At 53.7% G+C, this 16,686-nt stretch overlaps 1 protein-coding gene across 1 annotated transcript in view; it reads right to left on the minus strand.

The window, feature by feature from the left end:
* The window catches only part of LRP1 (LDL receptor related protein 1), an 82,435-nt gene that overhangs the window by 60,942 nt on the left and 4,807 nt on the right, over positions 1–16,686 (minus strand). The window contains exons 2-6 of the mRNA XM_054718939.1: positions 12,642–12,764; positions 8,316–8,453; positions 6,417–6,536; positions 5,126–5,254; positions 4,740–5,003 (exon numbers count right to left, since the gene is read on the minus strand). Coding sequence (XP_054574914.1) covers positions 4,740–5,003; positions 5,126–5,254; positions 6,417–6,536; positions 8,316–8,453; positions 12,642–12,764 — 774 coding nt within the window. The remainder of the gene's footprint in view (positions 1–4,739; positions 5,004–5,125; positions 5,255–6,416; positions 6,537–8,315; positions 8,454–12,641; positions 12,765–16,686) is intronic.

Consider the following 16,686-nt stretch of genomic DNA (forward strand, 5'->3'; position numbering starts at 1 on the left):
CTGTCCCCGGGGCCCCCTCCCTGCTCAGAATTCCACCTGGGGGTGTGTGTGTGTGTGCCCTGCTTCCTTCCCCTGCCTGGCCCCCAGTCCACAAAGGATTCAGTCTTGGGATGAGATGGCTGGATTCTGCAGCTCTGATTCAGAATCAGAACCAGGTCTTTCAGCTGTTGAGAAATCCTTACTGGGCTCTAAAACACATCTCTCTTGCTTAAGTTCCTTCCTTTGGCTTAAAAAACAGTAGGGGGGGGGGGTTGGGAGCAGGCTGGGTAGAGAGGCGACTTCAAGGAGACAGCGGGGGAGAAGAGGACAGGGCTGGAGCTATGCCCGAGACGCAGGGCTGTCCCTGGCCTTCGAGAGGGGAGGAGGGCTGCTACATGATAGAAAACTCAGAATGGGAATGGGAAGCAAAAGCACCAGGATGGGGAGGGCCCGAGGCCAGAGGGGGGTGGCTAGAGCCCCTCACTATTCTGACACCCCGTGAGTAAGAAAGGCCAAAGAAGGGGGTAGCTGGCTTTCTTACACAGTCTGTAAGTGTCCTGTGGGTAGGGGATCGGGGGCTGAGAGGGCTTGGGGGTCCAGTTCAGTGGGAAGACAGCTCCCCTTCCAGCTGGGGAAGCCAGTTCACCACAGGCTCAGAGACGCTGCTCTCTGCCCTCTCTCTGCCTTCCCTCCAGACAAATCACTACCCCATTTCCTGTTGTGACTTTAAATGCGAGCATGCACACACACACACACACACACACACACACACACACACACACACAAGAGGGAGGGAAAAGAAAAAAAGAAAAGTGAAGTTGGCCAGCTGGAATTGGGGACCCATTTCGCAACCTTGCTGCCTGCAGCCTACAGGGCCTTTTCTTCTTCCTAGGGGGTCCACCTCCTTCTTTCCCGCGCAGCAAGGGGCAGGGGAGGGAACCCTAGGACCTCCGAGAGCCCCTCCAGAGCATCCCCTCATACACAGTCCAAACTAAGTGACTTCTGCAAATCTTATTTCCTTCAAGGCTCTATCTGCAACCTTGGAACCTCTCTCAACCCCCGCTCCCCCCACCGCCCCCCGACACACAAACACACACACACACACACACACACACACACACACACACCCCTTCTCAGGACCCCAGTCTGCCCTTATTCTTCTTACAGTGAAAATATCCTCAGAACTGAAGGGATAGGTCAGAGGAGCACAGCTTAAGGAGTGCAGGCCTGGGGGTAGGGTGGGGCCAGGAGACTTGACCTCCAACACAGCTCAGCCCAGCATCATCCTTGGGGGGTGGGGGGATGTCAGGCCTGTCTCGGGTACTTCCAGTTGACCCCTCTGGGCCTCAGTTACCAGAACTTAAAGTCTTTTGCGTATCACTTTCAAAATATTCACCACGTTTATGTACAGTTGTACTATTATTTACCTACTATTTCTTTAAATCAACTTACTTTGCTGCATCCTAAACAATCTACAAAATCATAGATTTGATATGCTAGTTATAGGAGTTCCCTAATGAGTATTCAATAAAACATAGCTACAATAATAAAAAATGCACATCTATGTGCGGCAGAAAATCAAGGCATCCCTGCTTTGTGAAAGGCAGTATTAAAAACTGAGGGTCTAGGGGGGTGGGATGGAAATGGGGGGACGAGGACAAATATGTGATACCTTAATCAATAAAGAAATTTAAAAAAAATAATAATAAAATAAAAAATAAAATAAAAAACTGAGGGTCTAGCCCTGACCAGTTTGGCTCAGTGGACAGAGCAATCCACCTGCGGACTGAGGGGTCCCGGGTTCGATTCCGGTCAAGGGCATGTACCTTGGTTGTAGGCACATCCCCAGTGGGTGGTGTGCAGGAGGCAGCTGATCAATGTTTCTAACTCTCTATCCCTCTCCCTTCCTCTCTGTAAAAAGGCAATAAAATATATTTTTTTAAAAAACAACAACACTGAGGGTCTGGCCCTGGCTGGTTTGGCTCAGTGGATAGAGCCTTGGCCTGCGGACTAAAGGGTCCAGGTTCGATTCCGGTCAGGGCACATGCCTGCGTTTCGGGCTCAATCCCCAGTAGGGGGCGTGCAGGAGGCAGCCCATCAATGATTCTCTATCATCATTGATGCTTCTATCTCTCTCCCTCTCTGAAATCAATAAAAATATAAAAGAAAAGAAACAACTGAGGGGCTGGCCTTGGGTCTCCCTAAGGGTCTCCCGTGACTCACTGTCGTGTTCTCAGTCATGGAATCAGGGTCCTCAGAGACCACCCATCCAGCTGGGAGGATGGGCCTTTGGGTGACGGCCCAGGAGGGTGGGGGAGGAGTCACCCCAATCCAGGGCAGTGAAAGCCCCGGGGCTGCGCGAGGAGGGTGAGCAGCCTAGGTATGGGTAAGGGAAGAAAGTGCACATACACACCTTTCAGAATGCTGGGGATGTTGCTCAGTGGATGCCCCCCCGCCCCCACCCCCACACACACACACTCTCTTGAGTACAAACAGAGGGAAGGAGCTGGGGCCAAGACAGGGGCCAGTCCTGAGCCTGCTCCACAAGCCTCTCCTAGAGGCTGCACTGACCACTGGCCACCCCAGGCCTTGGAGGGTCGTCTAGGGCTCTCAGGACTCAGAGCAGGTCTGGCTCACTCGGGCCCCAAGACCCATGCCTTACTTCCTGGCCTCCTTCCTTCTTTCTATTCTATTTCTGTACCCAGAGTTTTCTTTGGGGCAGGCTCCCTCTTCTTCCCACACCAGCAGGCAGGCTTCCCTTGGCCTCTTGGCCTCTGAGCCCCCGCACCTCTCCACTGTCAGACTCCTCCCTCCCGCATGGGGCTCAGCCTAGGGGGCTGAGGGAGGTCACCGCCATAGCCAAGAATGGGATGATTGCAGGGAGGGCTCCCCCAGAGGGCAGAGAGAAAGCAGGAGAAAGCAGCAGCCTTTCTGCTCCATCCGCCGTGGGGAGCTAATTACAGGCCAGCAGCCCACTGCACAGGTGAGTGCCTGGGACCAGCCACCCTGCACACCAGGGCCGGCCATTCAGCCTCTCCTGGGAACAGGGGATAAACTGGGGATGTGGGGAGGGCACTAGGGGAGAGACACTTCCTATTCCCTCAGTTCAGGGCCCATAATTAGCTTGTGGGATGAGAGCAAAACAATCATCCTCAGGGTGACAGCCAGACATTCAGGCGGCAGGCGGTGTGGGGTGCAGGCAGGGCAGGGGGGAGGGACAGAGGCTGGGGCAAGAGGAACCCACGTCCTCACCCCGCTAACACTTCTCCCCAGAACCTTGATCTCTTCCCGCCTCTTGGACTCTGCCCCAGAAGGGCCCACTGAACCTAGCAGACTGGGAGGCAAGGCTGTGTTTGCCAAGGGAGGGATACCCGCCTGAGGTTATTTCCGGCTTCTCCTGGGGAGGAAGGCAGGAGAGGGGCACCCCTCCCCAGCCTCCTGCCCACCAGCCCACGGGTCTGGCCTCAGGGCCGGGGAGGGAACTGCTGGAGCTGTTTGCCCAGACCGGCCTATTAGGTGGGGCCATCGACAAGGAGCAGGGAGAGGGGACATGTCTCACGGGGTCTCCCCCCCAACCCTACCCTGTTTGCCATGGGGTTCCCTGAGCTGCCCATCCCCAAGAGCTCAGCCAAGCATGTGGGGCAACCCCCAGCCCGGTACTCCAAGGAGAATATGTCTAATCACAGGGGAGTTTGGTCACCAGCAGCCCGAGGACACCGCTGGGATGCTCTGGATTCTGAAGTGAGGACAGTGTGATGAGGCCATAGAGGGTGGGGCTCTCAGAGCAACATCTGCTGAAGCAGAACTAAGCCCTGCATCCTCCCAGGGTCTTTGTCTTCTGTGAGGATCATCACACAGGAACCAATAGGGAACTTCAAGATCTAGACAGGCCCAAGGTTCACGATCCTAAGCCTTTGGTTTGCCACCCTCCAGTTACCTCTGACTCTCACTTCAATTTATCGGACCCGAGCAGACAACCTCAATCCCATTTTGCAGGTTAGAAACCAAAGCAGAGTTTAACAGGGGACTCTGGTTTACTCAAGGTCACAGATCAAGTTACCCGCCCCAGTGGGTCAGATCGACCACAGGGCCCATCTTTCCCTCGGCCCTGTGGTGCATTTCCTGGGAATGTGATGATGCCAGATGTTTTGTTTGTTTACATAGCAGCATCTGAGCTGAGCAGCACTGCCCCAAGCACTGTATCTATGCCCTGGGCCCCATCCCCAGGGACACCCCTTAGACAGCAAAGTACAGCCTAGGGAGGGAGCCCCAAAGGGAACATCCAGGGTATCCTAAAACACTCAGGTGGTCCCAGCCTCACCGCTCTCATCCACTGCCACAAAGCCCCCCAGAAACAGCCCCAGGACCTCCACACCCATGCTACAGCAGGGCGTCTATTCTGGCGACTTCATGACGTCAGACCCAGCCATTCCCTCAGGAACTACCCGGCAGGGCTCCTCGGCCCTTGCTACCACTTCGAGGGAAAGCCCCTTGGAAATCTAGTCAACACCCTTCTCTCTGAGAAGGGACAGCCCCTGGTCTCTGGAGATGGCCCAGTCATTCCTCCTTTGAGGCCTTCTCAGATCTGAGCCAGAGAAGCATGGCCTGACTCTGCCCCTGCCCCGGCCTCCGTCAGGGGCTTCTCGTTTGGGCTCCGGTGCCTGACAGGGGTCATCCTGTCTGACCATCTGCTTCTGTCCCCGCCAGGCCCCACTTCCCTTGCCCTTCTGCACCCTCCAAACTTGGAGCAAGCAACTCACGGTGCAGGCTGAGGGAGATGTTTATGGTGTGCTCATCCACGAAGCCCTTCAGGCCAGGCATGCGGGCGCACTTGAGCTGCGTCTGGGCAGCACTGTCCCCCACGTGCACCCAGCACACAGTCTCGTTGGCGTAGCTGAAGTCCATGGCTGTGGTCTGCCGTGTGCTGGTGGGTGTGATGGTAGACACTTGGGCCCCACTCAGGTACGTGGCCAGGATGTTTTGAGAGTTGGCAATCAGCAGCACAGGGGGCCGGTCTACCGGCTCTGTAGATGGAGGAGAGGAGGGTCAATGCAGCAAGGGTTCCTAGGACCTCACAGGCTACTCTCCACCAAGGAACAACACACGGAGGGCACCTCTCACTGTGGCCACCTGGGACCCCACCCACCATTCTTGGCCTTGCAGGAACGGTTGTCTGGCTGCAGCAGGTAACCTTCCACACAGCCGCACGTGAAGGAGCCATCCGTGTTGGTGCAGAGCTGGCTGCAGGTGCCGTACACGGAGCACTCATCAAAGTCTGCCGGGAAAAAAATCAAGGGCATGGTCATTTGCAAGGTGGATGGGAGCAGGGAAATGTGTGCCCTCAGACGCTACCACTGTCCATCCCTACAGCTATGTTGGAGGACAATTTGGCAGAATATGACAACAATAAATGTGCAAACTCACCCCGCAAGTCCAGGCTTGGAGAAAGCCACATATGTGCACACCATCCATTCATTCAGAAAACATTTCTTTAGTGCCTACTCAGTGCCAGAACTGGCCTAGGCTCTGGGGCTACATCCGTGAATAAAACAAATTCAAACTGTTCCCGCATAAAACTTAAACTCTGACGATAAATGAAATACTGTTATAAGAAGAAGAAATACAAAAGAAAGATATATTGTATTTTTTGAGCTGCTAGTGCACTGGAAAGTGACTGGTGCTGTGGGAAAACACTAAGCAGAGAAAGGGGAGAGAGCATGCAGGCGGCGGGAGTGTGATTTTAGAGTGGCCAGGGGTGGCCTCCCCGAGAAGGTGGCATTTGTGCAAAGGCTCGAGGGAGGCAAATTTAAAGCAGGAAAGTTTGCATTGTTTGTAACAGAGAGAAATTGGGAACATCTTACTCATCAATAGGGCGATGGCCAAGTAAACTGTGGTAAGAGTCATACATCACAGTGGTTTTTAAAAGAACGAGGTAGATCTCTACGTATTAACATGGAAACATCTCTAGAACGCGCCGAGTGAAAAAATTGAAAACAGATATGTACAGGATGATTTTATGTAAAAGAGAGCAGATGCGCATACACAGTACTTTCACTGAGGTTTTTCCATGAGTACATGCACACAGATGTACAGAAGAAGCCCTGGAAAGAGATAGCAAACCGATAACAGAGTTGATCACCACAGAGATGGGAAAGGGACCAGAAATGAAGAGGATTTGTCGAAGTGGACTTTAGTTTTATCTGCAGTGCTTTAAATTTTTTACAAGAAAGCTTACATGTGACCTATATAATTTTAAGATGAATTTTTAAACGTCTGGTGGGAGCAAGTGGGCTCAGAGTCATGCCCTGAGGCTATATATAGGGCCTGTAGCCACGCCTCCTCTCTGGCACCTTCCATCTAACTCGCTCCTACTCCAGCCAGGCCCACTGGCCCTGCCTCCCTCTTCCCACCACCATCACACAAGCAGTTGCACTCACCTTTGCAGGTCTTCCCATCTGCCTGCAGCTGGAAGCTGTTGTTGCAGTAGCAGGTAGGCCCGTTGAGTGTGGGGACACAGTGGTGCTGGCAGCCCAGCTGAGAACAGTTGCCTATGAGCTCTGTGAGAGGGCAGGAGACACACACTCAGGCCCTCAGACCTGGCAGCCACCCCCAGACTGTACCCTTCACCCAACTCCCGCCAACCCTTCAGAAACCACATTCAAGGCCTGCAGTGTTGGAGATGAAAGGGGCTTGGGAAGCATCGACCATATTTTGCAAGTGGGGAAGCTGAGACTCAGAGAGGGTATAAGACAGGCCCAAGGTCCAGGTCACATAACCAGTTAGGGCTCACAACCATCTCCCTGCTCTGGCCTCCCTCGGTCCCATGGAGAGAGGTGTGGTAGTTTGTTGGGCTCGAAGCGAGTGTGGGCAGTGAGTCTTACTCCCTGCACATGCCTCTTATTTGCACTACCCGGGGACTATGATGCTGGCTCCAGGGCTGGGGGTGAAGAGTGGACATGGAATCGAATCTTCCCCCACAGGATCTAAGCTCTGGCTTGGAAGCACCCCTGCAACTTATCCCTTGAGCCTAGAGGCTTCTGAGAGAAGCCTAAGTGAAGTCCAGGCGGAGGAGGGCAGGAGGAGCAAATTTGGTTCCCTCAGGATTCTTCTCTAATCTTTCTCCTGCCACTGACCCACTTCCACAGGGGAGACACAAGGGAGTGAGACAGGAGGGGGAGAGGTGGGAACAGCTGCCCCCCCAAACCAGTGACCCAATTAATGGCCTTGCGTGGGGCCAGGCGGCCTGGCCACAAAGACCCCTTTGTCCAGCTGCCTCACCCCCACACCGAGGAGTGAGAGCTGCCCCAGATGCTAAGACGTTCAGAAGCACTAAGCCTGCCAGGCAGAGCTTGGGTGGGGGGCCAGACCTCAGCTATTCCTTTTCCTCCCCACCTCCACCCGAGAGCCCAAATGTGCTGTCTGTCCAGCCTTCCACCATTAAGCGGGTTAGTATTGTTTCTTCTGGAAAATCTAGAAGAGTTTCTCTTCTGGATATGGTTGGGGGTGGGGGGGGGGGGGGGGGTGCGGGGCGGGGAGTAGCGTGTTGAGGAGAACCATCGTCTGTAATATCAGAAAGGAAGTTCAAACCCTAGGTTTTTGAGGTTCGTTGTTGTTTTTAAAACTGAAAAGGTATCCGAGGTATTCCAAAGGAAGCAAATTTGAACATGCACCATCCGACTGGATGGGATGTGCGTGGTAACTGAAGTCAACCCCTGGGCCCACACTGCACCACACCCCAGGAGCTTCAGACAAGAACATGCAAAACCAACCAAAGGAGAGGATAAAAACCTTCCACAAACTCCCTTGCTCCACACTCCCTGCCCTGAGCGAAGAGCACCCAGGTGTCCCCTCCCATAGGCCAGGGAAGCAGGCGAGCAAAACTTCAGCCCCCCAGCCCCAGCTTTAATCGCAGAGTTTGCTCTTCTCTGTTCATACTCATGTTGCATGTAAGAAACCATTTGGAGAAAAGATCCCACTATTTACAAAAAAAATATATATATATACATACATACATATATATATATATGAAAACACTGATCTAGTGCAAAGCTTTCATTTTACAGGTGGGAAACGAGGGTCTGGAGAGGGGTGCTGACTGGTCCAAGCACAGAGAGAAGCCCAGGCCAGGGACCATACCTGCACAAGCTCCAAGCCCAAGGGGCCCTCGGATTTTGGCCGCTGTCTGGTGGCAATTCTATGTAGGGGTGTAGGACAACGCCTTATCCCTACTGGAGGTGCAAGGACAGTCCTCGGAGGGCAGGCCTCCAAACCCCTCAGATGCCCAGCTGAGAACTGAGTGCATGCACCTGTGAGAGGAGAGGTAGAAGAGCCCTTACCTCGGCAGTGGGCCCCCTCGTCCGAACCATCCATGCAGTCCTGGACCCCATTGCAGAGGCGGGACATGAGGATACACAGCTCAGTGCCCAGGCAATTGTGCTCGTTGGGCTGACATCGCTGGGCCTTACTCTGTGGGCCTGGGGGCGGATGGAAAGGTTAGCATTACCAAGCTGGCAGTAGCGGCTGTAGTTGGCCAGCTGCTCCCTGGGAGAGGAAGAGGCTAACTGAGACTTGGGTTTCAGACATCTGCATTTTTGAGATCTTAGGAGGCCTCAGAGTTGGTTAGACTCTTCCATCTAGAGCTCTTGTACACAGCAGTCACACACCTGGGAGCGCCAGGTGGAGGGGACAACTAGGCTTTCAGCCAAGAGTCCACTCTCAAATGTCCCCTGCCTATGGACCCCAACGCCTCCACACTGCACACTCAGGAGACAGGCCAAGGTTAGAAGTGAAAGGTTTGAATGAGCCAAGAAAAACAGAGTCCATGGTAGAAAAGCTCCAATGACAAAGAACATCTCCTTCCCATAGCTTCCCGGGTCACAGAATGAATGGGCTGAGAGGCGGATGGACCAGGTCTTCTGGAACTGCACTGTCCAATATGCAGCATCAGCTATAGGTCACTACCATGCACTTGAACTGTGACTAGTTGAAAATGTAAGCATAAAATACACACTGGCTTTTGAAGACTTAATGACACACACAAAAAAGAATGTGGTTCAGCCAGTGTGGCTCAGTGGTTGAGTGTTGACCTATGAACCAAGAGGTCACGGTTCAGTTCCCAGTCAGGGCACATGCCCAGGTTGCTTGCTCAATCCCCAGTAGGGGATGTGCAGGAGGCAGCCAACCGATGATTTTCTCTCATCATTGATATTTCTATCTCTCTCTCCTTCTCCCTTCCTCTCTGAAATCAATTTTAAAAAAAAGAAAAAAAGAAAAAGAACGTGAAAGATCTCATGAATACTTTTATATGAATATTATACTAAAATGATAATATGTTGGATACAATAAATAAAATTAAAATTAATTTCAAAATTAAAATTAATTTCACCTGGTTGTTTTTTCCTTTTTAAAAGTGGTTACTACCATCCAGAACTGAAATATCATTGCTGACATGTACACATAAACAACTGTTGGACATAGAAACCGGGACTCAAAAGAACTGTTAGCCCAGAAAGAAACTCACTACAGACTGATTCATTTGCCTCTCAGCATAACCATTATTGCTTGTCTCATTTTCGGTTCCTATAAGTGTATTCCTAGTATCACATGAGCTCACTCATCTAGAGGAAAAGATGAACAACATAGACTGAAGAACAAGAACAGCATTGATCAGACTATCAGACCTCAGAGGGAAGGTAGGGGAGGGTGGGGACAAGGGAGATAGATCAACCAAAGGACTTGAGTGCTTGCATATGAGCCTAACCAGTGATCCCGGACAACAGGGGGATTGGGGCATGCGTGTGGGGGGATTTGGGATGGGAATGGGGGGGGGGGGGTTGATGACAAATATGTGATACCTTAATCAATAAAGTAATTTAAAAAAATAAAAAATAAAATAAAAGTGGCTACTAGAAAATATTCAATTGCATTATATTTCTAGTGGACAGCACTATTCTAGATCCCCCAACCCCAGAGAGGCCTGTATGATAGAAAGATTTGGGAAGGGTCAAAGGTGCTAGCCTGCTGGTGATGTCTCTGGTACTTCCTTTGTTGCCCAAGAAGATGGAGTTGGGGTGGCTGTTGAGCTCCTCAGAGAATTGTCAGGCCTTGCAGGCTAGGAAGCTGGCTGAGCCCATGAGCTGGAAGACAGACTACTGTCTACTGGCTCGCAAACCTGGACGGGGTGTGTGAGAGAGTGTCTCCCCGTGAGTGAGCTATCCTGTGTGCCTGGGCAGGAGTCTGCATGCACAGGTGAGGGCGGTGTGTGGTGTGGAGTGAGGGGATATCTGTATGTCTCCATTTCCACATTCTTTGGGGATTGAGTCTGGTTTTGTGTGTCTGTCTGAGTGCTTCTGCACCTCCCCGTTTTGAGTGTTGACTCTGTGTTGCTGTAAGAACATGTGCTTTTGTATATGTCGGGGTGGAGGGTGGACAAGTCAGGGCCCAGGAGAGGCTGTGTGTGTGATGGGTCTGAGAGTAAGAGTGGGGATGTATATAAGGTGGGGTTTGCTTCAAAGGAAGAATGGATAAAAACAGCCAGATCTGGCCTCTCTGCAAGGCTTTCTTAATCCTTAACCCCAAGCATCAGGTCAGAAAACCGGTTTGGCTCAGTGGATAGAGCGCCGGCCTGTGGACTCAAGGGTCCCAGGTTCGGCCGAAACCGGTTTGGCTCAGTGGATAGAGCGTTGGCCTGCGGACTGAAGGGTCCCAGGTTCGATTCCGGTCAAGGGCATGTAACTTGGTTGCGGGCACATCCCCTGTAGGGGGTGTGCAAGAGGCAGCTGATCGATGTTTCTCTCTCATCGATGTTTCTAGCTCTCTGTCCCTCTCTCTTCCTCTCTGTAAAAAATCAATAAAATATTTTTTTTTTAAAAAAAAAAGGGTCCCAGGTTCGATTCCGGTCAAGGGCATGTACCTTGGTTGTGGGCACATCCCCAGTGGGGAGTGTGCAGGAGGCAGCTGATTGATGTTTCTCTCACATCGATGTTTCTAACTCTCTCTCCCTCTCCTTTCCTCTCTGTAAAAAATCAATAAAATACTTTTTTTTTTTAAAAAAAATGTGGGGGGTAAAGGTGGCATCAGACAAGAAGGCACTCCAGGCTGAACCACCCCACCATCGACCACTTGTAGAATATCCCCGGCCCCCAGTCCTCCAGGGCAGAGAGAACTGGTGGCTCCCTTTCCGGCCCTAAAATTACCCCTGATAATTACGGCTGAGGGTGTGGGGAGAGCACAGGGGATGGGGCTGGAACAGGATAAACCCAGGAAAGAGAACAGAGACAGACCTAAGAAAGCTCGGGCACCTAGACCCTGGCTGAGATTAACAAGGCAGGGGAGAGGCTGAAGGTGGAGACCCCAACACTCTGCCAGCTGCCCAGGATTCTGGGGTCCAGCCAGCAAGTCCTCCACCCCCCACCTCCCACCCCCACTGGCAAAGTAAAGACTGGGTGGGGACCTTTCTCCCAGTTTAAACAGCTGCCTCTGATTACACCACTTACTGGGGGCAGGGGAAGGCGGGGGTGGTGGGAAACGCACAGGGGTGGGGCTTCTGGTATAGAGACTGAGCAAGAGTTGGTGGCCTTTGGCCTGGGACTCTGAGGGCAGAAAGGGGACCCGGCTGGACCTGTGGGCACTCAGCAAGGGTCGGGAGGCTTTGAGGTGGGAAAAAGAAGGACAAGCAAAAGAAAAGGGAGGTTGGGCTCTCCCCTTCCAGCAAAAATGTCAGTGCGGCCCTGGCTGGGTTTGGCTCAGGGGATAGAGTGTTGGCCTGTGGGCTGAAGAGTCCCCGGTTCGATTCCGGTCAAGGGCACATGCTGGGTTGTGGGCTCGATCCGCAGGAGGGGGCGTGCAGGAGGCAGCCAGTCAGTGATTCTCTCTCATCATTGATGTTTCTATCTCTCTCTGTCCCCCTTCCTCTCTGAAATCAATAAAAAAATATATATATTTTTTAAAATGTCAGTGCGCCCTAACCGGTTTGGCTCAGTGGATAGAGCCTCGGCCTGTGGACTGAAAGGTCCCAGGTTCGATTCGGTCAAGGGCATGTACTTTGGTTGCGGGCACATCCCCGGTAGGGAGTGTGCAGGAGGCAGCTGATCGATGTTTCTCTCTCATCGATGTTTCTAACTCTCTATCCCTCTCCCTTCCTCTCTGTAAAAATCAATAAAATATATATATTTTTTAAAATGTCAGTGCAGAGCCGAAACCGGTTTGGCTCAGTGGATAGAGCGTCGGCCTGCGGACTGAAGGGTCCCAGGTTCGATTCCGGTCAAGGCCATGTACCTTGGTTGCGGGCACATCCCAGTGGGGGTTGTGCAAGAGGCAGCTGATCGATGTTTCTAACTCTCTATCCCTCTCTCTTCCTCTCTGTAAAAAAATCAATAAAATATATTTTTTAAAAAAAATGTCAGTGCGGAGAAAACAGTCTCTGGAAGACTCGCGGTGCAGCGGTGAGTGAGCAATCCCATGTGCCATTTCTGAGCGAGCCAGGCACCCTGCCGGGCACCATGAGGGGGGAGAGGGCAGGTTTAGCTGTGTCATGGACAAACAATCACAGAGCAAGGTCTACACCAGGCTAGAGACCAGCGTGTCCTCATCCCAAACTGCCTGGGCCAAAAGGGAAAAGATAAGTCGGGAGTTTTGGGGGAGGGGCCCAGAAAAGTACTTACAGATCTCAGGGGCCTCGTCAGATCCATCCGGGCAGTCCCTCTCACCATCACACCGCCAGCCCTTTGAGATACAGGTGATCTGGTCTTTGCAGGCAAACTGCTTGGGGCTGCAAGTCTTGGGGACTAGGGGCAAGGAAAGAAAGCAGAGTGTAAATGAAGGGTGAAAGCCAACTCTATGGCCCTAAAGCCGCCCCCCTCCCCGCCCCGCTCCCCGTACAGCTGCTCCTCCTTCCCTATCATCAGTCTCCATTTGGCCCAGACTCTGAGTCACAGCCCATGGGGGGCGGGGGAGAGGCGGCTGTGTGTCACTCCTACAACACTGTATACCTGTGGTGGGGGGAGGGGGGGACCCAGGGAGCACACTTGCCTGCCCCTCACCCAGCTCCCTAGGCTGCCCGGTCCAGTGCGCCCCTCCTCCAGCCCTCAGGGTCAAAGCCCTTGCTGTCTGGGTTACTCTTGGCCACGCACCAACACCTGCAGCTTTGCTGACCAAGAGGAAGGATGGGGCATTTACAGAACATTGACATGTTTTCCCTTATCTTCCTCTCCCTCCCACTGGAAGCCCAGAGCTGATCTCCTGTAACCTCTCTGCTCCTCTGCCTTCTGGGAACTCCTGGTCCTAGGAACCCATCACCCCTGCCCCCATCTCCAACTCCTAACTAACCACCAGGCCCCCAGACGGGAAGTGTGTGTGGGGGGGGATGCCCTTGGTATACCCGTAGCTTGGAGATGGCATCAGCAGAGGTACTGGAGGGCAAGACTGTGAGGGGGCGGGGGGGGGGGGGAGGGAGCCCCACCTCCACCTCCATTTTCTAAAGAGATAGCCTCCCTTGTGCTTAGACCTCAGGGAGGACTTTCAGCAGATGTCCCCAAGATAAGAGGCACCTAAAGATTGCTCAGGGTGATGGCGTTGGAAAGCCGAGGCGGAGAAGGCTGGGGGGACCTGAGGGAGCTGATTTCAGCCCAGCCAGACCATGAAGTTGCCACATCCAGGACCTCTTTGCGCTGTCCCTCACCCCCACCAGCCTCCCTGTGCTCCACACCATCCTCTTACCTCATTCTCTAAGGAGGAGGGATTAAGAATGGTAACACTAACTCCTATTGTGGGCTCCATATGTGCCAGGAATTGTGGTAAACCAGTTCTTTCTCTGTGTCATCTTATTTAATCCTCCCCACAATATGAGAAAGGAGGTACTACTCCTACCACCACTTTACAGACGAGGAACCCGAGCCTCGAGAGGGTGGGTCACACAGTAGGCAAAGGACAAAGCCAGTGTTGAGCTGACTCCAAGCTTTTAACCAGTGCAAGCCTATACTGGCCTCCCCACTCCCACTAAGACACACTCCAGCTGTTCCTCCCGACCCCATCACCACGTCCTCCGTGGGAAGGAAAGTCCTCCCTGTCCTTTACCCCCACCCAGGGCTGGGTTCCCAATCCCCCAGCTCTTCATCGCCTTCTCCTCGTCCTGTGTCAAGTCCATTTCTATTCAGCTGGCATGCACTGGAGACCAGCTCTGTGCCAGGCACTGCCTAGGCACCAGGGTGCCAGGGAAGAGTAAATGGCCCTCAGGAGCCCCCGTTCCCTGGTAAGGCAGCTGCACACCACGACCTCGAATGCAGGGCAGAGTGAGCTCAGGGCGGGGACGGAGTAGAAGTAAAGTATGTCAGGGCTCGCAGGGAGGGACAGAATCTGGGGGGGGCCACATTGGAGAAGATGTCCTCCCTCCCTAACTTCCATCGCTGGCAGAGGGCACTACACCCAGGCCCCTGACCAGGACGAGAGCCGAGTTCAGGAAACACATCAAAAATGGCCAAGCCAGGCCCTCCCCCCCCCCAGCGTCCCCCTCCCCTACCCCCCACCCTGAGCAGGGAATAAAGGCCCCTTGAGGAGGTGGATAATACTGAGTTCATTGCCCCACTGGGCCAGCTGTGAGGTCTTCCCGGGGAACCCGCCAGCCTAGTTAGCATGCTGGAGAAGGGTCCTCTTCCCCTGGCCAGCCGAGACTGTCTGGGGGGGGTTAGAGGGGGCTGGAATGGGACTCAGAGGCAGATGGGCTGTTTGAAGCCCAGAAATGGCCTCCATAGCCCCACCGTGCCCCACCACCACCACCACCACCACCTGGACTAGTCCACACCCCCACGCCTCCCGGGCCAGAACTCACTAGGCCTGAGGTCACTGGTTGGTCACTCCAAATTCCCCTCCATTCTGCGTCCCAGCCATGATCCCCCCTCCTTTGGCCCTTACTTTGTCCCCCCTGCTGTCCCCCACCCCCATTTTTGGCCTGAACTCGACAGAGGAAACAGCAGCTGGCAAACTCCGAAAGCTGGAATGAGAGAGATTCACAAACCAGATGTGCTCTTGCAGAGGGAAGGGAGTGGGGGATGGGGGAGTGAAAGAAGAGGAGCCCTCAGGGCCCCCTCTCCCACAGAAGCATCTCTTCAGACCCAGGGACCGAGGGGCTTGGGGATGCACATCTCCCAGGAGCCAGGATCGTGGAGAGATAAGTGAAAGAACTTCCTTCCTGTCAGGGGTGGTGGAGAAAGCCCAGGGAATGTGGAGTTTGAAGGCTGAGGCCTGTCTTTGATTTCCTTCAGGGGGAGAGGGGAGGAGAGAAACAAATAACCTACTTTGGGGCAGTCTACACAGCCCAGGGAAGCCCCACTGGAGTGGGAGGGAGTTGCCATGGGGGTGGGTAGGAAGCTGGTAATCTGCTTAGAGCCTCCAGCCAAGCCCACTCCCCCAGGCTGAGCCTTCTGCATCTGATACCAGCACCCAGAACACCCATCTCTGTGGCCTGCAGCTAAGATGAGGGAGCAGCACAGCCCTAAGTTCAGCCCTCGCTTTGGGATCAACTACTGGCCTCAGCGGCCGCTGCAGGACCTGCCCCTCGTGAGACTTGCCCCTTCTTAATGGCATGAGCTAACTAACACTTCACATGGTCACGGTGAGTCAGCCACTGATCAGAAGCACTTTGTATTAACTCATTTAGATCCTCACAATCCTGTGAGGTGGGTACTGTTGCAATCCCCATCAGACAGAAGAAGAAACCGAGGTAGAGGGCGATTAATAACAACAGGTGGAGAAGGGAAACGGCAGGGAGCATACTTTGGTCCCCCGAAGCTGGGAGCAGGAGCAGGGTCACAGGGGGTGGTAATGGCCTTCAAGGCTCATCAGGGAGGAGAGGGACAAGAACAAGACAGACGAGGGAAGAAAGAGGAGCTAGATGAAGGAGGAGAACTAAAAAGGAAAGAGAGCAAGCGAGGTTGCAGAGAGAACGCCAGGACACAGGGGCCGTCTGTTCTCAGCTTTGCCTGGAGATGAATGTGACCGCCATGCTAACTCTGGCCAACACCCCTGCCCCCCCCCCCAACTCAAATCCAGGCACTCGGCCCAGCCATGGCCCCCAGGGCCACCAAGCTGGAGCCAGGACAGGAGGCGTAGGGTTGGGTGTACCGGGACCCCACTGCCCTGCTTAAGCCTTGGCTGTCCTCCTCTATCCCACTCTGGGACCTTGGGGGCGGGGCGGGGAAGGGGGCTTAGAGTGCCTGGCCAGAGAAGGGAGCGTGAGGAAGTCTCCTCCAGGGGAGGGGGCCCATTCTTTGAGGGCGAGGGAGAGGTGAGACCTCAGATGGTGCTTCCTAAAGGACCAGGAGACCTGAGGCAGGAAATCCATGAAAGAAACCCTTGAGCAGACACCGCAGCGAGAGAGAGATTGTGTGAGGGGATGTTTTCTAAAGGGAACAACGTGATATATCTAAGGGAAGAGGAGCCAGGGGGTGGCCAAGGGGTGGGGGGCAGAGCCTGCAGGAATCTAAACTTTCAAACATATGGGGGTGGGGCAGCAAGGGCCTCCCAAACCCAAACCAAGAGCTTTTCACTGAATTTTATGTATTTTGGGTGTTACCCGGTGGCTCTTTCCCCGCAGCTCAGCGAGGCTCAGACACATTTTTGTCATTCCTGAGTCTGGGCCTCTGCTTTGCGGCCTGGACAGACGGACAGACAGGATGGCCTGGACTGCCAGGGGAAGGGAAGGGTCTCCCCCTA

This window comes from Eptesicus fuscus, chromosome 7 (assembly GCF_027574615.1).
Source record: "Eptesicus fuscus isolate TK198812 chromosome 7, DD_ASM_mEF_20220401, whole genome shotgun sequence".
Classification (NCBI taxonomy): Eukaryota; Metazoa; Chordata; class Mammalia; order Chiroptera; family Vespertilionidae; genus Eptesicus; species Eptesicus fuscus.